Genomic DNA, 10,671 nt, shown 5'->3' with positions numbered 1-10,671 from the left:
GCCTGGCTTTCTTCCCACCTTGAGGCTAGTCCTTTCCTTCATTGTCCTGATGGGATGTTCGCTGTGGACTTGCAACGAGCCTTATTATTCGGAATTGTGTTCTTCACACGCTACTTTATGGAGACAGGTTTGGTTTTTATCTAAGTTAGTTTGATTTCCAGTTGGCCAAATTTCTGCTGTACAGCAGAGTGACCGGTTGTGTATATTTATGTAGTATATCATTTTTCTTAATCTGTCTTCCATCATTCGTCTTTCTAAGAGTTGGGATATCTAGTGAGCCCTATTTATCCTGTGCATATATCGTAATAGGACCTCAAAGGCTTATCCATTCAAAATGAATCATTTGTATCTACTCTCAACCCCAAAAACTTCCCCGTCTATCCATCCTCTCCCTCTCCACTTGACCACATCATTGGTCGTTCATGATGTCTGGGGTCTGTTTTCTGTTATTTAGATAGCTATCACTTTGCTGTAGTTTGACGATTTTCCCCCACATCAGGATGTGTTTTCTCTTTCTACGTAATTCAGTTAATGTGGAAATCTCCAATTGGATTCCATGTCTCAAGGCTTTATTTCAATTCTCTTCTCGGCTGAGTAGTTATTCCATTTGCTATATGTCCCACCCGTTCTAATTGTTTTCAATCTGTGAATGGACATTTAGGTTGTTCCATATTCTTGAGCTCTGTGAATATGCTTGCATTGAACACAAGTGCATGTATCTTTTCCGGAATGACAAGTTTGAATCTGGATAACTGCCCAGCAGTATAGGATTGCTGAAGAACACATTGCTAAGGAACCTCCATAGGTTTTCCGTATGAATGGGAGTGTTCTTTCTTTCTTTTGTTTTACTGCATAAACATTATAACATTTCATCACACTTTTTTTCATCGATGGAAGCTGTCCTATGTGTTAGCTTGTTTGTTGTTTTGTTGTCTATTTCTACTTCTTGGCGCCGCTCCACGCTATGGAAGTTCCAGACTGGGTCCAATCGGGAGCTCAGCCACCGGCCTATACGCCAGAGCCACGCACCGCGGGATCCACCGTGTCTGCAATTCTACACCACAGCTCACAGGCAACCGCCGGATCCTTTAAAACCCACTGAGCAAGGCAGGTACCGAAACCGCAAAACCTCATGTCTAGTCGGATCGTTAAACCATGCTTTCCCACGACGGGAACTCCGGTTTCGACGGTTTGAACCTATTAAATGTGATACATATCCACATTGTGGATTTGCTGATGTTGAACCATCACTTGCCTCTCCTGGAATTTCCTGGATCCATTTCTGCTTGATCTAATATATTACATTTCTATGGACTATGGGGTTCAGTTTGCTAATATTGGTTTCAAGATATATTTATCAGTTCATTGGTTATTGACTTAAGTTTTTAATTCCCCTTTCCATGTTTTAGGTGTCGGAGAAAGATTACGTAATAAACGACTTAGGAAACCATTCTCTCCTCTTCAGGTGGTTTAAGAATTGTGTTTATTTTATGTTACTTTTTTTGGTCTTTAAACGGTCCCCACACCCTTGGGCACATGAGTTTCCCAAGACTAGGGGTCGGATTGCAGAGTTGTATCTGCCAGCCTACACAAGCCAACGAGCATGTGGGATCCAAGCCCATGTCGTGAGCTACACACAAAGCTCTCCGCAAAAGCCGGTCCCTTAACCCGCTGAGCGAGGGGCAGGGATGGCACCTGCAGTCCTCATGGATACTCGGGTCCTGATTTGGTTCGACTGGAAAGGCCATTTGACGGGGACTCTATACTTGGAAGAGTTTAAGGACAGGTATTAAATGGTCCTTGAACATTGTGGTTAAGACTCACCTGTGAAAGCTCGCAGGTCCGACTCTAGACTGGAGAGTTCCAGTTTATGTTTGAAAGTTTCTACTAGAGATCGTTCTATTCAGATTTTCTACTTCCTTCATGATTCCGCTGGGATTGCAGTATTCAATACAGATGTGTCAGTTTTTCCAGGTTATGCCAATTTTTTCTTGCATTCTAGCTAATTCCTCGTGTTGTGTTCGGATCTTTGTATGACTTGGTGTCGCTGTTTTTTAAATTTCACCTCTTTGCTTTCTGACTTTTTCCTGTTAAGCCTTTCTCTCCCATCTATTAGGAGGAGTACGTGAAAAATAAATGACCGTTGTTGAAGATTTAGCGCCAGGCCTGGTTGTGCTGATAATACATTCCCTATAGGCCACTCTGAACATGTTGGGGTGATTCCACAGAGGCGTAGAAAGCTTCTGCAACTGTAAGGTTCCCAGCATTGATTTGGAATTTGAGCAGATCACGGCTGCCTACTCTTGATCCTTATTCAAGAGAGTCTTGCAAAGCACAGGAAGAGCCATTAGGCAACATGTTGCCTGAAATACGTGAGGAGTAGCCAAAGGGGACACAGGGACACTAAGGCAGCAAATGCGGTTTGAAAGATGGTGCCAAAAGACGGACGCGATCCAGGGTAGCTGCACACCTTCAATGTGGAAAAAAAAACCCCACAGTGTCTCAGAAGTGCAATCAAAGGACGTGTGCCTGCACGTCGTCTCCACGTGTCTACCCGGTATCACAACGAAAAGCAATCCAAACAGATGTGCACCTCCTGTGTGTACTACTTTCTCATTTCTGAGGAATGACTCGCAGACTGCAAAGTATGTGCATCTTAAGCTTGTCTTTTGACAATTGTCTTCCCCACATTCTCATCAAAATGCGGAGCGCTGCTGGCATTCTAGACAGGATCCTCCTCGAGTCCCCTCCCACCCCTGCTTCTCACCTCCCACCCCTGCTGAGGAACAAATCCCTTATGGTTCACTCCCTGATTTCTTTAGCCTCTTCTGCTCATCACACGTAGGATCATGTAAGCAGAAAGGTCCAGTTTCTTTTCTTCACCAAAACGTCTCTGATATTTACAGATGATACTGGGGCCTTCACCGTTCATTTCATCACAAAGTGTCAGATGAAGACTACTGCCTTTTTACTATTAATTTGTAGGAATAACTTTTATACTTTAGATTTCAGTCTTGTGTCAGAATACATGTCTGTATGTGTGTATATAGAGTATGATTTCACCATCTATATGGTGCTTACTGAGTTTTTAAAAAGTATGCATTTGTAGAAATGAATTGCAAAAATGGTGGTGTCTTAGAGCTTCTCTGTCCTGACATGGAAATATCTGCCTATCTTCAAGACAGAGAGATGTCCTATGTTTTTCTTCTTGATAGATTTGTGTTTAGTTTCTACATTTGGGGTTATTACATTTGGGGTGTGTCAGTTAAAGCTGTTTGTACAACTCTTTTTACTCTCATTCTGTGTGTTGAAAAGGGTTTCCGTGGTCTGTTGAATGGCTCGGGCATCTTTATAGAATACAACTGATTATACGAATGTGAGTTTTCTCATGGGTCCTCCATTCCGTGTCATTAATAACGTGTCTTTATTTTCATGGTGATAGCAGAATATCTTGATTACTATAGTTTTACAGTAAGTACTTATTTCAGGTACTGTAAGGACTCAAAATGTATTCCTTTTTTAAAGAATGCTTTGCAGTGATCACATTGAGTTTCCTTATACGATGCAGAATCAGTTTTAATGCTTGCAAAGGGTGTGTGCTAGGATTCTCTCAGGACTGTTTGAAGTCCTAGGATTCACTGCATGGAACTGACTTTGTAACAATATTGAGATTGCAGGATATGACGGCGGTAGCGCTCTGTCGTTCTTTAGACCCGTCTGCTGTCTCCCGACAATCTCTGCAATTCTTAGTACAGAATCCTTGTGTTTTATTTTACTGTACACATAAACACATCTTGAAGTATCATGTTTTATGCTCAATAGCCAATGGTCTTTTTTACTTTCCAGGGACTTTTTCCAGTCAGTTGATTCACAGAACTCGTTTCGTATGAACTTTGTGTCTTATAACTGAGTGACTGTCTCTTTTGAAAAAAGGCATCACTTTATTCACCTACTCAGGACGTTTCACCTTAACAAACAGGTTTCCACTGTACCGCACAGGGAACTGTGTGTGACTGCACAGCCAAAACCGAAGAAACACTGTAAATCAACATACTTAAAACTAGTGACATTAATTACTTCATTTAAAAAAACAAATACGATATAAATTTGGCATTGCGTATATCAGCCTAAGGTCTTCCACCCAGGTGATAATATTGCTATTCTCTGATGCAATACACTTCTTCTGGGAGCTGTTGACCTATAAAGTATTCACTCGTAAATGTGGAACATAGCTGTTTATTAGAACCCTTGCATAACGTTTCATTTCAGATTGGCTTCGTGAAAGAAACTCTTTTAAAATCCCTGTGTTAGGAGTCTCCAGAGTAACAACCAAAAGGATGTACAGAGAAATATAAATACTGACATCATATACATATGGGTAGGGGAGAGAGAGAGAGAATGAATTATTAAAGAGAATTGGCTCATATAATTATGGAGTCCAGCAACACACACGTTTTTGCAGGAAAATTAGCAAGCTAGGGACCTGGGAGCCCCAATGACTTATTTCAGTCTGAGTTTGAAAGCCTACTAACAAGGACAGCTGATGGATATATCTCCAGTCTAAAGTCCTGCAAAGTCAAGACATTTAGAAAACTCAGTGTTTAGATTCTAGTCTAACACACATGCACACGCACACACACACATGTGCGCACACACACACATCCAGGATTCCAACTTGAAGGCTGTATGCAAGATGGTTCACTGTCCAGAAGAAGGGCAGCCTTTCCATGCTCTTCAGGTCTTCAGGGGATGGGAGGAGGCCCCCGCCAGCAGGGAGGGCTCTCTGCTTTCCTCACTGCACCGCTTCCCTGCTCTCATCCAACCAAACCCTCAGAGACACACCCAGAGTCATCAGAATGGCGTCTGGCCAACGCTCTGGGCGCCCTGTGGCCCAGTCACGTTGGCCCATGTAATTAACAACTGCGTCATTTTAAAGGGTATCACTTTGTCACGTGACGCTGGATACGCTCCTCCACAGTGTTTGCTCCAGTATCTATTTTCTGGGAACTTCTAAACCTTGAAGGTGAAGCTCTGCTGGGGCCAGAAAAAGGCCTGCCTGTTTTCTGCCTTGGTTTCTGTGATGGCCGAAGCCACAAAATCAAGTTATTAGGTCAAACGGCACACGGTATGCGAGGTTTCACTGGAAGGCTGTTTTAGATGTTTTGAAATATACATGTATATATATTAACACACCCCAATATATGCACAAGTATATGGGTATGCAAAGTATACTACATTGAGAGAGAGAGGAAATTATATATATATAATCCCTTCTTCCTATTTCTCTGGAGAATCCTGACCAATACAGGGTCTGAGAAATGTAAGAATTAGACATACAAGTGGTAGATGAGAGACAGAAGACCATCTATAGTTTCAATACTGTTGAAATGTAAAGACACAGCTTCGTATGAAAGCAAAAGGCACCTGCATCCCTGCATCCCTGCATCCCTGCATCCCTGCATCCCTGCATCCCAAATGTGGCTGATTTTCCATCAAGCCAGGGTGATGCGGCCATCAGAACAATATTCCCACATTGGAGGAGAGGCTGCTCTGGGATGGTCAGCACAAAAGGCCTCAGCTGTGGGCAGTTCTCCACCAGGAAGAAGGGTGGAGATGTGCTGAATGTTGCAAGCTGTTCTTCCCAAAGTAAAGATTTAGACACCGGACTACAGAGAGCCAGCACGGTCAGTGCATCACGGATACCCCACCTGAAAGCCATCCCTGAGAGAGAAAAGTCACCCCCTGCCAAGAATGGGTCGAACATCAGCTCCCTGAAGACCTCTACCTTCATCTGAAGCCACCTGTACAATACAATGCCCAAGGCCTAGTGAAATATTTCTTGTGGCGTTCCCGTTGGGGCTCAGCGGCTAACAAACCATTAGGATCCATGAGGATGTGGGTTCGATCCCTGGCCTTGATTGGTGGGTTCAGGATCCAGCGTTACCGCGAGCTGGGGTGTGGGTCACAGATGTGACTTGAATCAGGTGTTACTGTGGTTGTGGCCTACGCCCGCAGCTGCAGCTCCGATTGGACCCTTAGCCTGGGAACCTCCATATGCCGAAAGTGAGGCCCTAAAAAGCCAAAAGAGAGAGAAATGTTTTCTTGTGACGTCCTGAGGAATAAAGCCCTTAAAGTATTAGTTCACTCAATCAATTTCTCAGATCTTCAACTCAGGAAGAAAAGGACAGAAATGAGAAAAATGGTCAATGGAAAATGAAATAATTCACAGAACATACCACTGAGAACAATGATGACCAGAACAGTCGGAAATGACCTCTGATGCTCTTCTGGTCTCACATCCAAGAAAACCGTGGTACCCGAGATCATGGACCCCTACTGGTAACGCACCCCCATCACACCTAATAACCACAGATATTCAAAGCAGTCTCCAAAGGCACCCCGAGGTAGCCTTGAGAGTCACAAATCCATCCCACCCAATGGCACTGAGAAGCCCGATCATTAAACAGCCAGACTGCGACCATCTCTATGACGTGTACAGCAGCATTTCCAACATACACAGTGATTCTGTTTTGTATTGCAGTTATTCATTCTTCTGCCACGCCCATGGCATGTGGAGATTAACAGGCCAGCGATGGAACCTGCACCAGAGCCGCGGCTGTGGCAATACTGCATCTTCAACTTGCAGAGCCACACAGGAACTTTATTCACAGTGATTTAATGTCCTAAATCAAAGCATGCAGGCGCTCCCCTTGTGCTTCAGAGGGCAAAGAATTGACTAGTATCCATGCGGATGCAGGTCTGAGCCCTGCCCTCACTCAGTGGGTTAAAGGACCCAGCACTGCCGTGAGCTGAGATGTAGGTCGCAGATGGTATCGGATCTGGTGTGGCTGGGGCTGTGGTGAAGTCAGCAGCTCCGATTAGACCCCTAGCCCTGGAACGTCCACATGCCACAGTGTGGACATTCAAAAAATAAATGTAAAAAGGCATGGACACCTTCACACACGTGAATACTGTTCAGCACCTTTATTGAAAAATGACCAATAAGCTGACGTTTTCAGGAAAAATCCACCGCTGGTAAGTTCTAAAGTCCTTAATCCTTAAACAGAGCAACCACATATTTACTAAAATTATAACTTAGCTGTTTAAAAGGCATGGTAATCAATACATGCTGGCACATGCCCAAGGAGATACACACAGAAACACACACACGTGTGTCCATCTCATAGAGAAAGCTCTCGTAGGAGACATAGTGGTTTTCAGAATAAAGTTCATCCATTTTGCACAATGTCCATGCCATTCGTAATATTCATGGTGTTTCCTCAAAGTGCACCTTACATTGCAGAACACAACACAACACCACACCCTGTGCCCTGCCTTCACACTTCTCTCGGTGACATCGCCTCGGTCCCGCACCTGGCATGGTGGGTCCTTCGGTTTGGGGTCACGGGTCATCCTGCCTCAAGAATCACACTCCCTACTTCAGAAACAAGAGCGAGGAGATCTATGACTGATGCTTTGGGCCAGATCCTCATGCTCCGTTCTCTTTGCTCGCTACACATTCTGTGGGGACAAGGACTACTTCCCTCCCATTTCTCCGGCCCCTCTCTCCAGAAATGAGAGCTTACGACAGCTACAAACTGATGAAATAGACACACTACGTCAAATGTACCACTAGGCCACTATTCTCTAAGCCACTATTTATGAGAGTATAGGTGTGTGATAACCATTGATGAATTGATTAAGAAGGACAGGATGGAAGAACCAGAAAGAAAACTGAAGTTAAATGGGAACACAGGGGGTTTCAAGGGTGTTGTGCTTGTAACTCCTTGAATGACCTTGGGAATGTAATGAGACCTTCAGCCTTAACTGTCTCAGTAGATGCACAATTTTGGATAAGAACATGACGAAGAACACAGAGGCTGCTTTGTGTTTTGTTGTTGATTTTTAAGATGAGCGATTGGATCAAGAAAGAAAGGGAGGCAGCTACTTGATTTCATGCAGCACCTGATTACTCTAGAACAATGAGTGTTTAAAATCACTGAGAAATCCATAATCTATGAAGCCTGCGGGAGGAGGGTGTTTGTTTTCTGTGTGGTTTTTTCGGTCTTTTCAGGTCTGCCTCCATGGCACATGGAAGTTGCAAAGCCAGGAGTGAAATCAGAGTTACAGCAGCCGGCCGACCCCACAGCCACAGCCACGTGGGATCAGAGCCTCGTCTGAACCCTACAGCACAACTCACGGCAAGGCCAGATCCCTAACCCACTGAGGGAGGCCAGGGATAGAACCTGTGTCCTCATGGATACTAGTTAGGCTCATTACCTCTGAGCCACAATAGGAACCCCTGGAGGAGTACTCTCAGAGAAGATAGCTCAACCTGGGACGAAAAACCACAGAGAAAAGGAAGCAAAACACGTGCACTGTTTTCCTCTTTCTGCGATTCTCACTCTAGTTTCTCAGTGGGAATCCAGAAACCCATTGATTGGCCTCAGGGGCTATGAAACTCTGAAAACCAGCTTTTCCGAAAGCAATTACATGGAAACCTCCAAGATCTCAGACAACACGATTTCTGCAGCTTATTTTTCTTTGGAAAGATGGTTATTATTAGACATAAGGGAAAGCCAAACAGTAGTACTCCTGGTTACTTTCACGAACGGAACATTTTTGTCACTTGGATGCGGATCTGCTTGGTCTTTGCCCCATAGACAAGCGGATTGAGGCACGGAGGGACCACCAAGTAGATGCTGGAGAAGAGGATGTGGATGTAAGGGGGGATTTGCCCACCAAACCTGTGTGTGAAGAAGGAGAAGAAAGCAAGGAGGTAGAGCTGCAGGAAGACGCAGATGTGAGGGACACAAGTGTGGACCGCTTTCAGCCTGGCCTCCTTCTGGGGCAGACGAAACACTGCCATGAATATTTGGACATAGGACAGAGTGATGATGGTGAGGTCAAACACTGCAACAGTGAAGGCCACAAACAAACCGTAGATTTTGTTGACTCGGATGTTTCCTGCAGCCAGCTTCACAATGGCCATGTGCTCACAGTAGGAGTGGGAGATGACAGTTGTGTGATAAAGGTGCAATCGACACTTTATCAGGACGAGGCATGGGGCTACAAGAATGGCAGCCCTGAGTGTTACCGCAGCCCCAATCTGAGTGACTAGCTGCTGGGTAAAGATGGCAGCATGTCTCAGGGGGGAACAGATGGCCACATAGCGGTCCAGGGCCATGGCCAGCAGGATGCCTGACTCGATACACTGAAATGTGTGGATGAGCCACATCTGAAGCAAGCAGGCATCAAAATAAATCTCTGAGACATGAAACCAGAAGATTCCAAGCATCTTGGGCACAACGCTGGTACTAAGTGCGATATCCGTGGCTCCCAGCATGGCTAGGAACAGGTACATGGGCTCACGGAGGCTGCGTTCTGACCTGATGATGCTCAGAAGCCAGGAATTTCCCAGCACAGCAGTGAGGTACATGGCACAGAATGGAATCCCGATCCAGCTCTGCACAGACTCCAGGCCTGGGATCCCTATCAGTGTCAACACAGAGGGCGTGAGGATCGTGACGTTGGAAATGGACATAGTGTCCTTGGACCTCCCGATGGAACCAAGAGAAGGTCGTCAGGGCTACTCTTCTTCTTCTACTTTCTAGGTTTATCGAACGCCATCACAGTGTCAGAATTTTGTTGCACTCTACGATTATACCATACACTCCATCCACAGAACGAAAGGAAAAGACAGATCCTCAGAGATTCTTCACCATTCTCGGGAAGCGCATCCACACACATAGTACTGAAGACGGCATGTGCAGGGCGAGCCACCTGCATCAGAACAAGCCAAACACCTGGGCAAGGGAGTAACTGCTGACTTCCGTTATTCTTTTCTGCACCTGAGGACAAAAGAGACTGGCTTGTTTCCTTTGTAAATCTCCTTTGAATATGAGTGAGTCTCTGTTCAATCTCTCCATCTCCCATAGCCAGGGACCTTAGGGCTCTATTAGTTCCTGTCGTCTTTCATTCACGAACTGTTGGTTTGGACTCGCAATTTCTCAGACTTCAGTAGTGTATTGGGAGAAAAGACTACCTATGCGAGAAAATAGTGATAGAAAAGTGGACACCCAAGAGTTACCTCTGTCTGTCTGTCTGTCTGTCTATCTATGTATCTATTTGTATGGATAGATGTTCCTTCAAAAGCATGTGAAGGGAGAACTTTAGAGAAGATATTCAAATCCACGTGTTTTGGAGAGTATGGGTCACGGTGTTTACTAATTTTTACATGTCTAGTAAAATTACACTTCATTTTTCAGGTACATTTCACACCTGAAACCCTTCAAACTAGTTGTGTCTTAAAATAGCTGGAATCCCATAATACACACTACAGAATATCCAGAGTCGAGGAATCACTAAAAAGCAAGAGAATGGGCCGCGGTGACACATGAGGTTACAGGACTCATGCTGGATGGCTGTAGAATATGGGAGAACAGTGACGTGGGTGACTTGGCCAGATGGAGGCTGGCTTCTTGGATTTAAACTGTTCAGAGCTACAATGAGCATGCGATTCAGCCAATGTCATCTCATTCACTCTGAATGAAGTACAGATCAAGAGAACCCTGGAATCATTTTATGAGCTGAGACAGAAGACGTTAATAGAGAATAGAGGGCCCAGGGACAGGCTCCCCAAAGGACAGGCTCCCCTAAAAGGAGTCACAT

General features: G+C 44.8%; 1 protein-coding gene across 1 annotated transcript; it reads right to left on the bottom strand.

Annotated features, from left to right (window-relative positions):
- Positions 1-8,584: 8,584 nt before the first annotated feature.
- Positions 8,585-9,666, bottom strand: LOC110258221 (olfactory receptor 52A1-like). The gene has a single exon (XM_021081409.1). The coding sequence runs from the start codon at positions 9,542-9,544 to the stop codon at positions 8,606-8,608; it is 939 nt and encodes a 312-aa protein (XP_020937068.1). The 5' UTR covers positions 9,545-9,666; the 3' UTR covers positions 8,585-8,605.
- Between the last annotated feature and the right edge of the window lie 1,005 nt (positions 9,667-10,671).

Source organism: Sus scrofa, unplaced genomic scaffold, assembly GCF_000003025.6.
Source record: "Sus scrofa isolate TJ Tabasco breed Duroc unplaced genomic scaffold, Sscrofa11.1 Contig1574, whole genome shotgun sequence".
Taxonomy (NCBI): domain Eukaryota; kingdom Metazoa; phylum Chordata; class Mammalia; order Artiodactyla; family Suidae; genus Sus; species Sus scrofa.
Note: the sequence above shows the minus strand (reverse complement) of the source record. Positions and strands in the feature narration are given on the sequence as shown.